The 19607-nt window shown below is 46.3% G+C and overlaps 1 protein-coding gene across 5 annotated transcripts in view; it reads right to left on the bottom strand.

Annotated features, from left to right (window-relative positions):
- Nucleotides 1-19607, bottom strand: part of NSMF (NMDA receptor synaptonuclear signaling and neuronal migration factor) — a 52839-nt gene that overhangs the window by 29231 nt on the left and 4001 nt on the right. For all 5 annotated transcript variants that reach the window (XM_056351379.1, XM_056351378.1, XM_056351375.1 and 2 more), the window contains exons 2-3: nt 13931-13992; nt 2422-2901 (exon numbers count right to left, since the gene is read on the bottom strand). In XM_056351379.1, coding sequence (XP_056207354.1) covers nt 2422-2901; nt 13931-13992 — 542 coding nt within the window. The remainder of the gene's footprint in view (nt 1-2421; nt 2902-13930; nt 13993-19607) is intronic.

Genomic DNA, 19607 nt, shown 5'->3' with positions numbered 1-19607 from the left:
CAATTTGAAACAGGTGTGCCATTCAGTTATCTTTTTTTTCATTGAGTAACAATGCTTGGATAGAGAGTGCAAACGAGACCAAGCTGAGAAGACTTCCATTCCATGATGCCAGTGCTGGGATGGGATTTGGTCTCAGAGGCGCTGCGCTGCACGTGCAGCCACATGTGCAAACACTCAGAAGCTTGAGACAAGCACTGAGGGTAGCTGCTGCTTGTACAAAACATGAAATAGCCATGGAGGCATCCCCAGGTTCAGCACCATCCACTTCATTCCCATTTAAGTAACTACTCTGATATTTTTTGGAAAGGCAAATCTCCATTTCACATTGATAACTGGCCCTAACAAATATTGCTGCCTAGTTGAAAATACATATTATAAATCTCAAGGCCCAAACAGAAAACGTCATCTCTCTACAGCGTTTGCTAGGACATGTTTTGCAGCAAAGAGAGGCATTCAGCTCCAGCTATGAGGAGTTAAACTCTTCCATTAGTGATCCAGAGCTTTCCTTTGGTTCTGCATCAAGCAACCTGCTTCAGTCCCACAGCGCATAGTACAATTCTAGTTTGTTCAGGTGTGCTGGTTTTGGCTAGGATAGAGTTAATTTTCTTCGTAGCAGCTAGTATGGGCTGTGTGTTGGATTTGTGCTGGAAACAGTGCTGATAACCCAGGGATGTTTTAGTTCCTGCTCAGCAGTGCTGACACAGAGTCAAGTCCTCACACTGCCCTGCCAGCGAGCAGACTGGGGACACAAGGAGTTGGGAGGGGACACAGCTGACCAAAGGGATATTCCATACCATATGGGATATCAATATCATTTATTAGTTGCTGGCTGGGGTTAAACCACAATGTCGGGAAAGCTTTCAACATAAATCCATCAGCACTAGGACGGGAAGTCTTCACTTTCTTAATCCAGTACATGTCACGAGGCTGCAACCGATGCAACACAGCACCCTCATCTCCAGAAGACCAAGCCCCTGGGGTCATGAACTCCTCTCCTGAAACGGCTCTTTTTCTACCCTCACACAATTTTTCTGGCTGTGTCATCATATGCAGAGCCATCTTAACAGGTAAAACACATATGATCACAAAACCATAAAAGGTTTCCATACAGAAAAATTCTTCTCATTCCTTTTCTGGCACTTAAGCAATACAAATCTAAACTTGCACATGTACTATCTGATGTGAACCCCCAAAATCACAGGGAACAAACAGAAGAATAATGCTTAAAAACTATGCACAGGAGTTAGTGGGACTGTAAGCGTTCTGCACATTTGATAATCCGTTCTTTATTATTATTATTATTCAGTATTAGGTCATTTACTAATTTAGTCACATAACTTCAAGCATCTAGGTATGAAAACATGGTCCAGAACCCCAACTTTCAGGGATTTTACCTGCAGTAAATATCACTATGATATTTACTAGAAAACTATGAACCCAGGAAAGATGTATACAATTTGATCTCCACATCACATTATACTAAATTTCTTTTCAAGGAGAAAACCTTGATCTTTCCTGGCTGGACACTCTGCTCTAAAAGCGTTGATGTGTGTTTACAAAAAAAAAAAATAATCAGACAAATTAGGTCAGACTCTTTGCCAGCCATATATAGAGCTGACAGGCAAAGATGGACTGTGTACTACCTTATAATTCAAAGCGCATAGATTGTGACATATATTTGATTAATGGCTAAATTTTTATGACAATCAGAGATTTTTTAAAGGTAATTGAATAACTGTAAGTGCTATTCCCTGAGAACATTAGGCAAATGGATAGTGAGTGCGGAAGAAAGCCCAATATTGTGTTATTTGCTAGTATTTGTGGAAAGCTCTTGAGGTGGCACTACATGAGGGACCCTGCTAAACTGCTTCCAGCCACACAGACAAGCATTCTGGGGACGCACTAAAGCAAAGCACACGGTACCTGAGCTGAGGTTCCTGCTGGGCACCCTGGCATGTTCATAAAGATGTCACCTGCCTCAGCCCCAGAATGAGGCAGAGGAGAGAGGATCCTGCTCTGAACTGCCTCCTGGATGAGCATAAAGATAGGTGCTTTGACACAGGCCCTCCTCTCTTGCTCTTCCGTCAACAAAAAGGAGCCCACAGAGGTCACCCTCACTAAGCCAGGTGAAACTGTCATGAAAACCACCCAGCTGCTGCCTACAAGCTAGAAGCAGAAACAACGGAGCTTGGATGAGCTGGCCTCAAACTGAGCTCAGCCTATTTCAGACTCCTCCTTCCATAACCCCTCTCCATGAATGCTGGTGCAAGGTACCACAAGATGCCAAAGGGGAAACGAAGGGCCCAACTCGAGGCACATCACAATGAAACCTCCATGCTGAGAAGAGACGGGTGTCACTCTTCACCCCTGTGTCTGAGTCCCTTTGCATCCTTCCAGCACCCAGCACTCACCCTTACTTACCAGACACTCGATCGACACTATACATCCTCTCCAGCCTTTTTCTGTGCCACCCAGTCTCGCCAGATTGCTGCTGCTCCAGGTCAAAGGAATGCTGGGAAGGGGCAGCCAGCCGGGTGCAGTTTGGGCACTCCTTGGAGCCCTGCCGGCTGCCTGGCCAGCCCTTACAATGCCTGCTAATGCCGTGAGAGCTGCCAGCGCTGTGCACTTGGTGGCCATGGTGGCATTCCTCTTGGGCAGCCCCCTTCATCACCACCAGTTCCATACTTTCATTCTCATGGTCCGACAGCATCGGCCTCTCGCCGGAGATCGTGTAGACTCGTGGCTTCGGTCCCTCGCTTGGCATTTTCTCTGCCTGCTCCTCGGAGAAGCTCCTCTCAAACTTGCCGTCTGAGATGACAGAGAGCCTGCGCTTGTTCTGTGCTGCCTGCTGCATCTCAGGGGAGTCCTCCTGTCCGATGTAGGAATCTGCCAACAGGTGATCTGAAACAAATGGTACACCTTCCTTAAAGCCAAAGCACTCCAGACACTGACAAATTCAGGAGGCTCCTTGTTACTGCTGCAGAAAGGGGAAGGGGGAGATATAGTAGCTTCCCCAGGAACCTTTTCAGATAAATGCACGCCTGTAGCCTTCTAAACCTCCAGAGCTGGTACTGAAACGAGGCATTTCTCACATATACACCCAACATTTTAAGCATGCACGGCCACCAAACAAGGCTAGAAGCAAATGCAGGTCACTGCACAGTCTGAAAATCCTTACATGCAAAATAGCCCTTGTCCAGCTGTGCGGTCCTGTCTGCTTCAGCGGGTTTAGTCACGTAAGGGCTACTCAGCTGGTGTTAATGTTCGCAGGACAAGGACCAGCACCAAATTCTCTACGAAGTAACAAACCAAGTGTTTTGTGCACCAAGCTATTATTTTTTAGAACTAAGGGAAAGGTGCAAACCACCAGGGTTTGGTCCCTTTCCCCCGATTTTCTGCCAACTGGTTTGACATGAAAGAAATGCAAAAAGACTTCAGCTGACAGCTGCAACACAGCATTCTGCTCTCTGCAGCACCCCTGGTTAGCAGCCTCATCGTGCGTGCAGATGGCGACGGCACAGCCGGCGGAAGCTGTCCTGAAGAAAAATACAACCGCTCCCTTTGTGGGGTAGGAAGATCAAAAGGAGAGAGACCCATGAGTGCAACTATCTTTGGAGCCCACACACTGGATGAAGTGCCAGGAAATTTCAGCATTTCCATGGCAATTCCATGCATGAACCCAACAATAGCTCCCACCCACCCGCTAATCCTTTTTTTCAAGTGGCTGTTAATTACCTCTTACACTTCCCTTCAGATGGGAAGCGGCTAGGGGACCGTTAAAAAGGCTCAGCGGGGAATGCATTATTCATGTGACCACTAACATCACCCCCCCCCCCCCCCAATAAAATCATTCATGTCCAGCACAGACAGCAGCATTTTAAAGAGGGAGAAAGCAAACCCAAAGCTTTACTTCATTAGATATTTAATGAACATCTTTCCTTTAGCTACTGAGATATGACCTGGAAGAACTTGGTAACAATCTGAGGCTTGGCTACCTTGTAGCTGGCCAGGAAGAGATGAAGGAGGAAGAGACCTAGCTCAAGACAAGCCTGATGTTGTATGTGTGCAGTGTGGACCTTTCACTGCTGCCACATTCTGCTTCCTATGAAGTGCTCTCATGCCCCTCCAAAAAGAGCCCTCCCAAGCTAAACACAAATACTTTCAGCTTTTGAATCTGAAGCCCACCTGGATCGTGCTTATGTTGCCCTGGGGCTCTCCCCCTGCTCTGTTTGCAACTGAGACTGAACTGAGCTGGTACTGGTACAGTGTGTCACCCTTACCTCATTTTTCTGCTTGAGGTACAACTTCCTCCAGCACCACTAAGGAGATAAATATGTCTCTGGCCACTCTGCTCAAGAAGTGACTGTCAGGGCCATTCAGGTTGACACAGCTCAGGTTCATTGCATTTGTCTCCTTGTGAGACTCACAGTCTCCAGATACTGTAGCTGGCAGCTGGTGAGCTCAAGGAGTCTCACGCGGGAGGTGCCGCTCGTAGAAGGGCTAAAGAAAGAGCTATGCCTCTTGAATCTACAACCAATGCTGTCTTTCCAGACTTCACGTGAAGTCCAAAACACATGCCTAGGTGTGGTGAGGAGTCACGCACCTCAATGATATTGCCCAGGCAAAATACAAAAGGCAGGCAGTGGTCCGCTTCACCGATGGTCTCCTGCACTGAGACAGCATGGACATCTGCACCTCCTCCAGGAGGAGAGCCTGACGGACAAGGGCCACCACTAGAACAACTGCAAGCTATTCAAGTGGAAGAAGCTACTCTACCAGATGTCGTTTAACAGCTGGTCCACTGAATCCTGCCAGCTGCAGGATAGTGTCATGGACCAACCACTGCAGAAAGTGTTTAAAAGGATCCAAAGTCTCTCCAGCCACCTGTTACCCCTCAAGAGGCAGCAGGCCACCACATCTGTTCTCCAGCAACTCAGACCCTCTCCAGTTCCAAGACTAACTGTGCTCCAGAGAGGGCATGTCTTGGGAAAACACCACCAAATGACTCTTCAAGATCTGCCAAGACCTGTACTGGCAAACAGTGCCAAACACACCATTTTTTAAATTAAAAACAAAGGCCAGTTTTAAGTACTCATCTCAACTTGTCAAACTTACTAATCTGTGTGGGCACAATCACGCTACATATTTCTTAAGACACCACAAAATAGTGGCTGACAGCTGCCCCTGTTCCTCCTCAAATGAATACATCTATGGAAGATGTATAGCCTCATTAGAGCAAGCACACAGGATTGTGCACCTTTACTCATGCACTGACAGCACCGCAATTCAAGAGATCCGGGAATGTCTGAACTCTGGTATCTGTGGGTAAATGGAAAAATGAAGTGCCCAAAGTATAGTATATATGAAAATGCTGATGATCACAAGTGCAGAGAGACCAAACCCAATCTGTTTTATAAGCATTGAGGTCTGTTCAGCCCCATAAAATTTACAGACATGTAAGTGGGATATGACTGGTTTCAAGAAAGAGTCAATTTTTTACTGAAATCATGACAGGGTTACAATTCTTGACCAGATACATCTGACATAAACTACTTCTCTGATCTAGCATGCAAAACATGAAGATAATCCTTTCTTCCTACCTTACTTGTCCCTTACTCAAGATGCTTTCACTTGTACTTATCAAAGAGTTTTCACAGTCTACACTACAAACGGAATGAGAAGCTTTATTCAAGACTTTTAGTTAATAAACAGTTTATCTACAGAAAAAAAAATAGTATGGGAGGAAGAGAGATTCAAACATCCATCATAATAAGTTACTGGCTTCCAAAATCAAATCTGCACCATTTCAGGGAGCAAGTCTGCACTAGCTTTCACACACACATGCATTCACATACACCAGCAGCCCCCGATACATTACCAGTGACTGGTTCCCTTGTCTGCGCTTGCAGTGAACTGGGCTGAGGTGCCAAAAGCGCTGCACCTGCTTCCACTATGGCATTTTAGGTTAAGAGTTTGCTTCTGCTAGGAAAGAAGTCAAGCTGGTCCAGAAATCAATGCTGAACTAAATCTGAGCCACAGGGCTGTCTGGTGAAGAGAACTGAGGAACAGTAACAGGGGACTTCAGCAATAACTGGAATTGCCTTCCAAAAGTCAGCTGAAGCAGACTGCTGTTAACACCCTCTGCCTGGTTACTGCTGCTCCGTTTCATTTCATTTTCACATTGCTCTTGCCACCTCTCCCACAACCAGCTGCTCCATCAAAGTGCCACGCCAGCCCAGGGCAGCGTGACTCTGGAAGCCTGGCACAGCACCCTCCTCCCCAGCCTCTCCGATGAAGCTGACCTGGTAACAACTCTGCTCTCCCACTTGCTTTCATCAGCAACACCTCTGTCTCACACAGCTGCAAAGCTACCCTGGAGCAGACAAATCAGGCTCCTCAAATTGATTTATTTTCATCTAGATTTGTGCTCTATCTGGATTTATTGTGCCTGAGGTACTTAACAGCAAGATGAAGGGAAGAGAACCATCCTGCTTGATCTGTAGATCATGTGTCTATTGATGACAGAAACGTCCAAATTGTATTTTCATCACTTCCCTTCTACCTGGGCTAAGTCTAACAGCCTGTCCAGAGCCTGGGGGCTTGACAGTCCAGTCCCAAGGGCCAGTCCACTTCTCGCCTGCCTTGTAATTTACTTGAACACATGTTTCTGACTTCACCTGCTCCCCTCTGGTACTTTCTTTCCATGAAGCACTGCCCAACACAGTCATTAGGGCATTTGTATTACCAAAGACACGACCACTGACAGCAGTGATAATCTGTACTGGTTAATTTGCGATATCTTGGGAAAGAGAGAGTCCACATTCTTGGATGTACTTACAGTACATCCTTTCTCATTCAGTAACACTAACTTAAGCACTCGCTCTGACCCAGGTGACTAACCATGAAAGGACTTTTACATTTTCTTTCACTGTCACAATGTTCCCTGAGAAGAGGCAACATGCTGGGATAAGGCTCAGCTGACTGATGCCCATTCACAACAGCGGAGGGACTCAGCGAGCCAGACTCATATCTGATGCAGACTGCCTTGTAACCCCAGGGGATGAGAAATTTATAAATCAAGGCAGAATATAGCCGTAAGGCAGACACAAACTTAAAAAAAAAAAAAAAAAAAAGTCCCAGATTTATTACCGTATTTAGCAGCTAAACTGATGATTAAAGCACCTTAGATTTAAAACCTTAGCTCCAGCATCAGAAGCAAAGTGGCAAAGGGGAATCCAGATTAACCCTATTAAAAAACCATCTGTCATCTCAGAAAAATAAATTTCAGAGAAACAGTTCTCTGTTCCCAGCTCCACCTCAGCTGGACCTCTCTGGACCTGATATTTATGGTATCAACTTTAAATGAAAGAACCATCTCAGCCACTGAAGAATGGAAATATTTAAGGTTTCCAGTATATGGACTTGCAGCATTGTTTGTAGTAGCAGGAATGAAGTTAATGCTTTTTTTTCATTTTACACCAGTAAGAGTCCAGGTGATACCCTCAATGAGGCAAGCAGATGGGTGCACTGGTTGGAGGGCATTGCAAAAACAGAAACATCTTTTCGAACAGCACAGCTGAGTAGTTTCTTTTGCAATTTCAGACCTCCCACATGCCTGCCACTGCCCCTCAGGTGTGCTGAGAGGCTGTCAGGTCCTGTGTTCCTCTGCCTCCTCTCTGAGTGTGCGCTGGAGCCGTAACGCAGAGCTCCCTACCACGTCAGCTCTGTCCTCCCCAGTGCAAAGTGACCCTGCGAGCACAGGGCTCCTGCTCCAGCCGACCTTGCTGGTCTGCAGGGTTGAAACGTAGTCAAGAAATAGGCATGGTAAAAACCAGGAAATCTGTTCAAAATACTGAAGCATGAGGCAGGGATCTAAAAATGGAGATAAAACAATGAAAAAAGGTCACAGTGGTATTTCAGCCATGCAGTAGCTTCAGAGTCAACTGAGCGGGTGACATGCAATGTTCACTATGGGATTACCCGAAGCCTGATCAAGCCAGCCCTGCCGTGACTTTATCAGGCATGCTGACCGTACTGCTCCTGAGGAAGGAACGTCACACGCTTCTCTGCAAAGCCATAGAGAAAAGGCAAGGGCCGCTTCAGTAAAGGAGCTGCCCTGGGAAAACCGAAGGTCACAAGTATGACAAAACGGTTCCAATTAGACTTTTGCAGTGGAATAGGCCTAGAAAACAAACAAACTGAAGACACTGTTGATATTGTGCCTCATAGAAGAGTAACCTTTTAGTCTGGCCTGTAAAATTAATGAGAATAGATGAAATTGCTACTGTGAGACATGACCCAACGGAGCAAATGCCAGCTCCACCACTGGCCTTCGCATTTCCACGGTAGCACTGTGACCTATGTTTTTATTCACTTTATAAGCAAACAGCATATTCCATAGCAAATTTTAGGGTACACCCACACCACACTTGTGATGGCCGGTCCTGGAAGCAGCTTGAAACCCTCTGAGATGAGATTTCACATCCCTGCTCTGCCCTCAATTCAGGCTGTCTATAACCCCCTCCAGAGCACGGGCTCTTTCTCTGAGGGCCACCTCCATTGCTCAAGGTCAGCCACCCCACATCAGTATAGGGACACACCAAGAGCCAGGCCAGATGCACTGCTGGGGACTGTCCTTGGGACAGGGTATACATCCTCTAGAGAAAAAGGCAGACTTGGTGCTTAACCTGTATCAGGCTCCACTGGCAGCTCCAAGTCTGAACACTGGCAAATTGAAGGTTCCTCTTAGAGTACTGCATAGCTGCAGCCTTACTTCATGGCTCCATAAAAAGCATGGCCTACAGGTCACTTGCTTGGCCTGAAGCACTTGCAAAACCTCATGGTGGAGTTTCTCCAGCCCCTTGCCAGCTCCTGGCAGAGTCAGGAACCTCCTCCGTTGCATGGCTGCTGCCCCCAACATGCACTCACACCCCCTCTTCTGAAGTGGCAGAAGCCCAGGGTGCAAACACAAGCAGTTGCTTTGGTGTAGTCTCTGCATGTGCTGCAGTTGTGGCACAGCAGCCTTGGCAAACACATTTTTCTCCTGCCACCTTCACCCATTGCTATTTGGCTTGGGGGAGCTCACAGGAGCTCTCTTGTCCTTACATGCTCAGTGTTTTTACTGATGGCTGAAACATCATGCAAAAATGAAGAAAAGAAGCAAAAATGAGTTTGTACTCCTGCAAACCATCAGAAAAGCCATGCTATTCTTGCAAAAACTACAGTGAATTTGGGTCGAGACTTGCTAGGCAGCTCTGGCCCATGGCCCGTTGTCTCTGCAGCACCAAGCACACCTTATAGTCGCTAGGATCTTTCCCTCTCTCTTTGCTTCCAGAGCTTTTTACACACAGCTTGCCCAGAGCAGCCAGCCTGCAGTGGGCAGACCAGCACTGCATCCTACAGCAACAGCCCTCGCACTTCAGCAGCAGTAGCTGCCCTCCAAATAACCCAGCCAAGCAAAATAGAAACTGCATGATAAAAATGTACCAGGAAAAAGCCCAGCACAGCTCCCTTCCTTTCCTCAGCAAAGGATCCTTGTGTCTGAATCCCATCTCACCAGGATGCATCGCTGCTTCCCCAGACAGGAGGAAGTTTCTCAAATGCTCTGCTTGCCATCTCTTAATTTCTCTGCCCCACACCTTGGGTATTTTTTTCCTCTCACAGTTCCAGTACATGAAGATAAAGAAATCTGAAGCAGTATCTCAGTGTGAGGCCTCTAACAGCTAAGCTGGGAGAAAGGGACTCTGGAAATGTCCAAAACTCCTTATCCCATGAGCTCTGGTGAGACTACGAGTCATTATTTCTTCTGTTTTGCTCTCCGCAGCCTTTTTACACTTCCCTTCCACAACATCTCAATCCTTTTCTCTGTCTTTCTTCTACGTTTGTCCCAAGGGACACCCACTCCTACACTAAAACCATGCCACAGACAAGATGGGAAGTCTTTGGAAGGTACCAGAAAGCTACAAGAGTCAGCAAGGACTCTGGCAACAGCCTTGCAGTCAGAATGAATGCCGAACATGGGAGAATGCTCTTTTTGGGAGCCTTCCCAGACCTTCAGCCTGGATTAATAAGCCAGCAATGAACAGAGGCAGGAAGGGAGCAGGAGGTGCATTACCACCTCAGCACCAGCTCCCTTAACAGATCCATGTTGCCAGCTGCAGCCGAGTCCAACCCTCCTTTTTTTCTAATTCCTCAGAATATTTTAACAATCAGGAGAAAAACCCATGAGTGATCCCAAAGGGAGAATTCCTTCATCCTCTACCAGCACTCATACCCCAACACCAGGCAGCTGCGCTGTTCCAAAAGAGAAGCAAAGAGAATAAAATCTGTACAGCCATCATCCCTGCCATAACCTCACAGAACATGGTCAGTACACTCTGAGCCTAGCAATAGAGGAGAGGTAAATGTACCACCCCAGTCACCTGGGAAAACCTCCTCCAGAATCAAAGGCAGCATTGAAAAGTTGCACAGGGACAATCATACAATATGTCTGAATCATGAAGTTCTCAGGCTTCATATCAGGAAGAATCAGAAGTTGTAACCAATAACAAATACTCTCCCTTGCTTTTTTCTCGCTACATGTACACCCTGCAGTCCTCTTTACCTCCTGCTGATGTTCAATTCCATACCTACCGCCCTAGCGAAGGAAGTGGTGCATGGACAGACTGCAATTTTATTGAAAACAAAAGGTAAAAAAAGTCTTGCAAATAACTCATCTCTCATTAAAATGCTCAGACATGGCAGCTGGCCCACCCTGCTGATATATAATCCCTCTGTAGTTCTTCATTACCACTCCCCAGTTTCTCAGAGACATTCTGCTACACACATACACACAATCTCTCCAGAGAAGCCATGAGAAAGACTCTGGGGTATAAAAGTTACCACCAGAGAATAAGCTCTTTGATCAGCTGTGGAATGTGAAGAGGTGGGATGCAAAAGCTGTTATAACATCTCCTTTCCTTGGAGTCAAGGGACTCTAAAGATAAAAAAAGTCAAACCAAAATAGATGACCCTCAGTGAGCAAAGTGCAGCAGAAATGGAGTAAATTGGGGTAGTCTCTGCACACTTGGCATCTCCATCCAGATGATGGGTCTCCTGCATCTGCCTGGGGAGTTACAGAGCTCCAACCTTCTGCTGAAGAATTGAATTAGCAGGTAAAGCAGCAAAAGAACTGGCATCCCAAAGATTCATTTTCTGCAGGAGGATCTTCTTCTGCAGGGAGAGAGGACAGTTCTAGCTCCTGGACTGCAGAAGAGGAGGAATCTGCCCTTTCTTCCTCCATTTAGTCCCCAGATGGCTCTGCCACCTTCCTGCTCCTCAAAGACCACAACCCTTTTCCTTCACTACATTCATCAATGACTTTAAACCTTTCTTAAACATCTTTTTTTTCCCCCTCAACTATAAACTAATGAAGTCGGGGCTTGCCTCCTTCCATTTACATTTAGGCTAGAGCCTTAATCCTGTCTGCAGCCTGACGGCAGCGCAGGGAGCATCCATGTATATAGCTGGGGTTATTACAGCAGAAAGGAGGCCTCTTCCACCAGGTAAAGACACTCACGGTGAAAGCCATCAACACATGCAAGTAGGAATTGAACTACAGGATACTGGTGGGCTTGTACAGCCTTGTACTGTCTCTCGCTGCTCCCTTCAGCCAAGATGATGAGTTGGAGCAGTTTCAGGTACTTCTATATATGTGCTACATCTTCAACTCACACAGAAAAGTCTCTTCCTTTTTTTCATTGGAGTCACTGGATGAAAGCTTATCTACAGCTTAAGCGCCCTGCTGAGCCAAATGTAAAGCATTCAGAAACTTGCAAAAGCGATGCTGAGATACACAGAATTTCTTCAGGAAGAAAAGTAGATTTCCCTGTTATTGGGCTACTGGGACAAACAGAAGGGAGCCAAATTTTCCACTCTCAACATTTTTATAGGACAGCAACCTTCCTACTATGGCTATTTATAAAGACATGTTACACGCTGTGTTAAATTACACACTGCAGAATTCCAAAAGATGACTTAAAAAATGATGATTCTTCTTTTTCCTCCTCTATAAACATTTAGAGCAATTAGGGAATTTTATTTATTTCCAAGTCAATACTTAAGGATCCCATAGGGATTGTGGCATTTCCATGTGTACGTCTTGCTACTTGATTCTTATCTCTGGCAACTAAATTCACTTTGATTCAAATACGCTCTCAGGCCTGACACACCAAGGGGGCAGTGGGTATGAGAAGGCTTCCCCAGAGAGCTTATGGATATGTTACAAGCACAGAGAGGGCTTAAGCACTGGTCTGGAGAGACTGACAGCGGTGCATTATCCCAGAGTCACACCAGCTCCATTTCTGTATTCTCCTTACGTACACTCAGAGAGGAATGAGCAACTAGAAGCACCTATGAGACGGAGTAGAACAACAGCTTGCTAAGTGCACATCAGAGGGGCTCCTACTCCTTGGCTTTGACCAGGGTTCCCCAGGTCTCAGGCATCTGCACAGCTCTGCAATTTCCCCTGATCTCCATCAGAGATTCTCTGTCTGTCCTCAGTGTGACCCCACAGGTACTACAAGGGTACTACAAAGTGAGCAGGAGACAAGACTTCTCCCTGTTGGAAACTGGGGTGGGGGACTGCAGAAAAGGACCAGCAAAGACTCCAGCTGACAGAAGCAGCTGCAAAAATGGCCACGATAAAGGATGTTTTTGCCAATCTGTGAAGCCTCCTCAGACCTGCCCAGCTTGTCTTGGCACTCTCTACCCAACCCTTTCCTCCCCTCTGCCTCACAGACAATTCATCTCATGCATTAAACCCCTGCCTATTTCTGCCTTTCCCTTCCTACCACCACAGGTTGTTCTTAGACCAAATATTTTAAGTAATGTGTCGCTGGAGTCTCTCATGCCTGAAAATATATCAAAGAAAACTGCAGTACATTGTTTTAAAGCCCCCTTCATTCACAAAGGTAGCACAATTCAACTAAGGACAACTTGAAGGTCATTAGAACAGATCCCAGAAAAAAAGGCAGGGACTCATTCAGCTGGCTGCCAAAGACTAGTGTGATTGGGCTTGTTTTTAGCAAGAGGCATTTCCTACCTGTCGAGGTTTAAACACACACACTTAAGAGTTCACTTAAAATGATAACATCACTCTATATTACGCTCTATTTAAGAGCTTCACCCCCCTGCAAAACAGTTCAATGCCACAGAACAATCTGCTGCTTGTTCACATGGGATTTTCCACAGGATCGTCCATAGGTTTTGTAGTAGATTTATTGTCTGAAAAATGTTTTCCTTTCTCACAGAGGAGAGACAACCCTGTTAGAAGGCAGGTGAGTTTCTCTTGTGCTCTCTTGCCCGTCAAACAGAACTCATCATAAGCCAACAGGGACAATACCTGCATCTAAAAACTTAACACATTAGGTAGCACGTGCTGGTGTCCTCAACTAGAGAAGGCAGATCTCATTTTAACCCCTGTGGAAGCAAACTCTGGGAATAAATCCAGATATTACCTTTGCCAGCAAAGACAGATTGCTGCACATACACTAAGCACGTCAGTTAACACACTGTAACTCACCTTTTTTTTTATTCCCCCGTGAAAGCAAGAGCTAGGAGTGACAAATCAGTGCAGAAGCCTTGTGCAGTGCACTCTTTCACTTCCCAGCTGAAACTTCTTCCAAGGACATCAGCTCTAGGGGTGAATTTATGACAAGACACTTGTCCACTAAAACTAACTTGTCCCCACAGCCCACCCAACCCCTAAGTCACCAAACTGCCTTTTCTCCTCAAAGGCTTCACAGATCTAGAGAGTGGCTCCTCCTGCCTCTTTGCTGCTGAGGTCTTACACTAACCCTTTTTGATAAATAAATACACTTTCATTTTAAGTCCTGTTGATAAATGGGTACATGCACATATAGATATAAACAAGGCACGTCAATTCTCTTACCTGAGCCGTTTCTACCTTCGGGATGGTTTTGTGAAAGATATTCTCCAAAAGCCCTTGCCGCTCTGCATATCCAAGCACCACAGAAGGCAGCAAAGGAGAGAAAGAAAGAAACGGGTAATGGTTAAAGGCCAAGGAAAGAAGGAAGAGTTAAATATCAATATACTGCTGTCTTCCTGCAGTTGCCCTTTCCTCAGCTTCATGTGACACCAATTTAAACACGCTGCAATAGCAGTGGGGGCTTCCTGGTTAACATAGCTCAGTTTTCCTCTGGCCAAAGTGGAAATTTGTTGTTGGATTTTTTTTTGAAAAACTGAAAGTTGGATTACAAGCCCAAGACTATTTTAGTCTTTAGCTTCTCTGTTAAAACCGAAAAAAACCTGAAAGGCACCTGCATTAAACTTGGCATCGTTTCTGTGATGCACATAGGAACTGGATCACTGTCCCTAACCACCCTAAATTAAAGCTCTTCCAGTAGCCCAGGGAAGAAGGTGCCTCCACCCTAGTCCCAACCATGAGCCCAGCCTTCTACTCTGGTTCTGAATGCTCCCACCTGTGAGCTATCACAGCTTAGACATTAACCGTAACACACATTTTACCTACCTTGACCCTAAGTTCTCAAGCACCAACTGTGTCAGTATTTGGACTACCGGACAACCTTATTTGAGAGACCCCCACAACACCCCACAAAAGCATCTCCTGGTTCTCTGATGGATTCAGGTCCTGTGGGTGACTGAGATTTTACTGAAATATATTAAGCATCAACCAGGCGGGGTGAGCTCAACCCTTATCACACATCAAGGCGTACATAAGGGAGCAAACCTATGAATATTCCAACCAGGGAAAAGCTTTCTGCTGCAACCCACACAGGGAAGGAATCCTTGGTCAAGGCATGCATTCCCTGGTATACAGTAAATACAATCCCCAGTCTCCTATTGCCAGGACACTTGTAACATCGTGCTGTTCTTGCTCTCCTGTACCCAACAGACCTGTGACTCAAGAGAGCTAACACCAGCTCTTCCCTGCCATCCATTTCCCCCAGGTTTGTAAAACAATCCCCCCAAGACCTGCAGCATCACAATCAGGCTGATATTTGCCAATGGACTGTCCAGGGTGGGGGCTCGCAAACAGTGAGATGAAACAGCCACCCACCTCCTTGGCAAGCAGAGCCAACAAAACCCATCAGCCAAGCACACTCAGCTTGCAAGCACACCAGCATCTCCTGGGGGAGGAGACGAAGACTTGCTGCAACAGGGAATACTCTCCACACCAAGGCATCACGCCTACCGTCCTCCTCCTTCAGAGGGCCTCAAACTCAGAACATTCCTCTCCAGTTCAAGCTGCCACAAAAGGCTACTCTCACAACAGTCATTAAACATCTAAGTGGAAAATGGCTTTTACCTCCAAAAGAACCTTCTGCCTTGTTACCCCATGCAGCAGCATGTCCCAGCTTGTGCAAGCCAGGATTCTCCTGCCCTGCTTTTACATACCTCCTCCCAAAGGGGAAAAGAGTAACAAAGCTACAACGTACCTCCCAGAGCGACTAGAACTGGAAGGAGTGGGAAGTCCACTTGTCATCCACAGCCAGAAACCGAGGATCAATATGAACAATGAAGAAAGAGTAATTTAATCTCCCTGAGACTAAATTTCAGCACAGCCAAATGCAAAATACTTTGAAGCAGCACAGCTGGAGCTGCACAAGAAGCAAGGTTTAACCTTCTGTGTCATTACACGCTAACATACAGTGCTGACGTTTTTTCTGTTCCCAGGTTCTTGCCTATCTAGTACCTGGCTGTACCTTTAGACACCAGTCTGGGGTGGCAGCTGCTCAAACTGTCTTCCTTAATGCCTAAGCACTGCCAGAGATGCTCTTGTAGAGGCTGTCACATGGGGGAGTTGTACAGTTAGCAGGCAAGCCCCACCACGAGAACAAAGGGATGACCATCATGGATCACCCATACAGGAGGACAAGCACCTCATGGGTGTTCCTTTCACCCACTAACTCTCTGTGTGGGCAAAAAGCAGGACTTGGTCCTGGGGTAATGCACAAATGTCAAGTTGGGAGCTGGTGTATGGCAACCAGGGAAGTGGCTGAGTCACCATCCCTGCAGGTATTTAAAAGAGGTGGCTTAGTGGTGGACTTGGCAGTATTAGGTTTATGGTTGGACTTGACGATCTTAAGGGTCTTTTCCAACCTAAATGATTCTATGATTCCAAAATCAGGTTATACATCTGCAAGAGCACTCCTGAGCTACTCCTGCACTCCATCTTCGAAGTGGTTAAGGCTCAGCCAAAGCCACGGTGAATCTCACGTAGCACTGGCCACAGTCCTGCTTTAAGCAGATGGCTGGGCTCAAGACTTCCACAATCTCTTCCACTAAGACTACGGGGACCCCCAGGTTTCCCATGGAAATGTCTGTCCTTGCAGGCATCATCAACAGTTACACTTGGGAAAGACTCTGAAGCTTCTCTTGTGCACCAGCAGTCATTCCATTTAGACAAAATAACCATGAGCAAGTTCTCAGGTAAATTATCAGTGAGAGAACATGGTGACTGCTGGGGTTTAACCCCAGCTAGCAACTAAGCACCACGCAGCACTCACTCCCTTCCCCCCTGCTCCCAGTGGGATGGGGAGGAGAATCAGAAAAAGGTAAAACTTGGGGGTTGAGATAAGAACAGTTTAATATGAAGTAAAATATAATAATAACGGTAATGAAAAGGGAAAAGAGAGAGAGGATTAAAACCCAAAGACCCCAAGTGACACACAATACAACTGCCGATGCCCAACCGGTCCCCCAGCAGCGATCGGTGGCCCCCGGCCAGCTCCCCCCAGTCTCTGTACGGAGCATGAGGGCCTGTGGTATGGAATAGCCCTGTGGCTAGTTCGGGTGAGCTGTCCTGGCTCTGCTCCCTCCCGGCTCCTTGTGCCCCTCCTCACTGGCAGAGATGGGAAACGGAGAAGTCCTTGGCTCAGGGTGAGCACAACTTCGCAACAACTAAACAATCGCTGTGGTATCAACGCTGTTCTCGCGCTAAATCCTAAGCGCAGCACTGTACCAGCTACTGGGGAGAACATTAACTCTATCCCAGCCAAAACCAGGACAGTGATTTACGTAAGAAATGACGAAATATGATGATAAGATTTAGTCTGTAACTAGTTTAAAAACTCCAAAAGCACGTCAGTTCATCTGTCATTCTCCTTGTTCACCTATCTGCCAATGCCCAAAGCTGATTTGTCTGCCTTAAAATCTGAACCAATGCTTCACCCTTAGCTTGCAAGCCACAGGCTCAAAAAATTAGTTACCACGCACTTCCTAAGACCCAAAGTGCAAATGGCTAACATGGAGCCAGAGAGAAGCACTGCCACCCTCCATCCCACCTTGTTGCACAGCGAAAATAGTGTCACTCAGAGCAAGAGCTCAAGTTTAAAGGTGCTGCAGTGTCTCTAACCTCGTTTCCCCACGCTGATGAGGTAGGAGGGTAAAATCCCAGGTGCCACAGCTCCTAGAGAACAGGCCATGCCCAGACCTCTCCTTGCAGATCAGAAGCACAGCTGAGGAGCACAGAGCTACTCAGAAATGCTGCTGTCCAGCCCAGGCTGAACCTGCAGTTCTGTCACTACCATTCCACTTCCACCGCTCTCAGAGCAAACGAATGTAGACGCTTGATCACAGTTATCTAGTGACAACTAACAAGGCAATGATGCCTGCACAGTACAATGTGCAACGGGGGTTTTCCAGCCAATTACACTGCAAACTTCAGACTAATTTTTTTGCCCATTATCTCAGTGGTTCCCTTCTACATTCCTGCTTCCCAAGTGCCATCGGCTTCTCCTTGGCTGTGCCTCAGCAGATCTCCCACAGATGTCTGCATGTGCCCTTTGCCAAGGGGACTCTGCTGGCCATGCCATCTCCTTATGCCTAGTCTGCCCTTGCCAAGCCTTTTGTGTTCCTTCTCTGCCCTCACTGTGCTCACAGTCACCCCACTCTACCAGCATCTGCCCATATCGTTAACACGCCATTTACCCCCCGTCCCTCACTACCCACCAACTTGATCAAAATAAAGTCAGAGCAAAATTCAAGCTCCCATTCTTCTTTATTTCTTTTATCAACACACTGTATTAATACATATCACACAATCGTACTTTTCTCCCAGCTCAGTTTTGCCTCTGCTATCACAGCCAACGTAGGACAAGTCCATCAAGCCGCCCGACAGCACTGGACAGAAAACCCTTCAGCTGGGCCCAGGGCAGGGACACCTCAGGATAAGTTAACTGGCAAGAGATGAAAAATAAAACCTGTTTCACGTAACTGAGATGAAGTACAAGGTGCCTTACAGATACACTGGCCGATGAGCTACAACCCTGCGAGTATGACACTGCAAAAGCTGCATACAAATGAGCAGGTAGTACTGAAAGGTAATCAGCTGAAGACATGACAAGTTTAGCCCTGACTCATCTAGAGAGAGGTTTTCATTTTACGGCAGATCAGATCTGCATGTTACACAGTCAGTACAGCCTGATTTAATCAAAGGACATCAACCAGGGACCACAGCCTTAGCATGCTCTGTTACTGAGTCTAACCAGTAAAGACAAGACTGCCATTGCCTCAGAGAAAACACCACCATCTTCTCCAGCTTCTTCTCCATCAGAATGGCTTCAGGAGTGTGGAGGGTGGGATGGGGTAGCGCAACACAGGCAGTAAAGGCAGCTGCCCTTCGGAGGGCATTTTTCACAACTCACTATGCATTAGATGTCAAAGCTGGACTCGGGTCTGGAAGAGAAACTCACTGAGATATTGTGAAGAAGCATAGACAATCTAGACATACATTTGCTCGAAGCAGGAAAGCCGCCAAATAACAAAGATCTGAATTACAACATGATGAGCATGGAATAGCCTTCACATCTCTGAAACAATCGCATCAACAGGATAAAAGGGGCCTTGATGCATACTAGCAGCTAAAAGAAATTGATGCACACAAATTTATCCAAGCCAAACTGACAATGAACTCAGTGAAGAACTGTGTATTGAAACATTCAGAGATACATGAAAGACCTGAGATAACTCCACTTAGAGCACAGCCACAAGCTAAGCAAAACCTGGACTATTCAGGAGCATTACATGGAAAAATAAAGAACACCCACCACCTTCTCATGTTCCTTCAGAAGTAATGCCCAGAGGAGTTGCAGCACGAATCTGTTGTGACAGCATCTGACAGAGCTGCATCTCAGGAAAACAGGAGAGAAGAGACCTCCTGCATCATCAGGACCTACGTCCTCCTACAGCAGCAATCCTGCTCTTGTCACTAAGTGGAGAGCGGAACACCACCAGCATACCCACAGTTAACAGCTCAGTCATTAAAGACTGTTGACACCTACGTTATTTAAACCTAATAGTAACAATACACTGACAAAAATTAGTTTTCTGAAATACCTATGCAGGGAGATGGTAGCTGGAAAATTTTAATTTAAAATTTTAAATTCTCACTCTCAAGAAAGGAAAATTGGATGTCAGCAATGGATCGTAAAGTCAAAGACCCCACAGCCTTAGAAGGATTTATAGTCACAAAGCTTGAACAGGAGAAGAGAGAACAGAGCAGTAAGAAGTTAAAAGAACAAGGTAATCAAAGCATGGGAGTTCATACCACCCACAAGAAAATTCACAAACGGAAAAAAGGAATC

Source organism: Falco biarmicus, chromosome 9 (genome assembly GCF_023638135.1).
Source record: "Falco biarmicus isolate bFalBia1 chromosome 9, bFalBia1.pri, whole genome shotgun sequence".
In the NCBI taxonomy this organism is placed as follows: Eukaryota; Metazoa; Chordata; class Aves; order Falconiformes; family Falconidae; genus Falco; species Falco biarmicus.
This window is presented reverse-complemented; position numbering and strand designations above follow the sequence as displayed.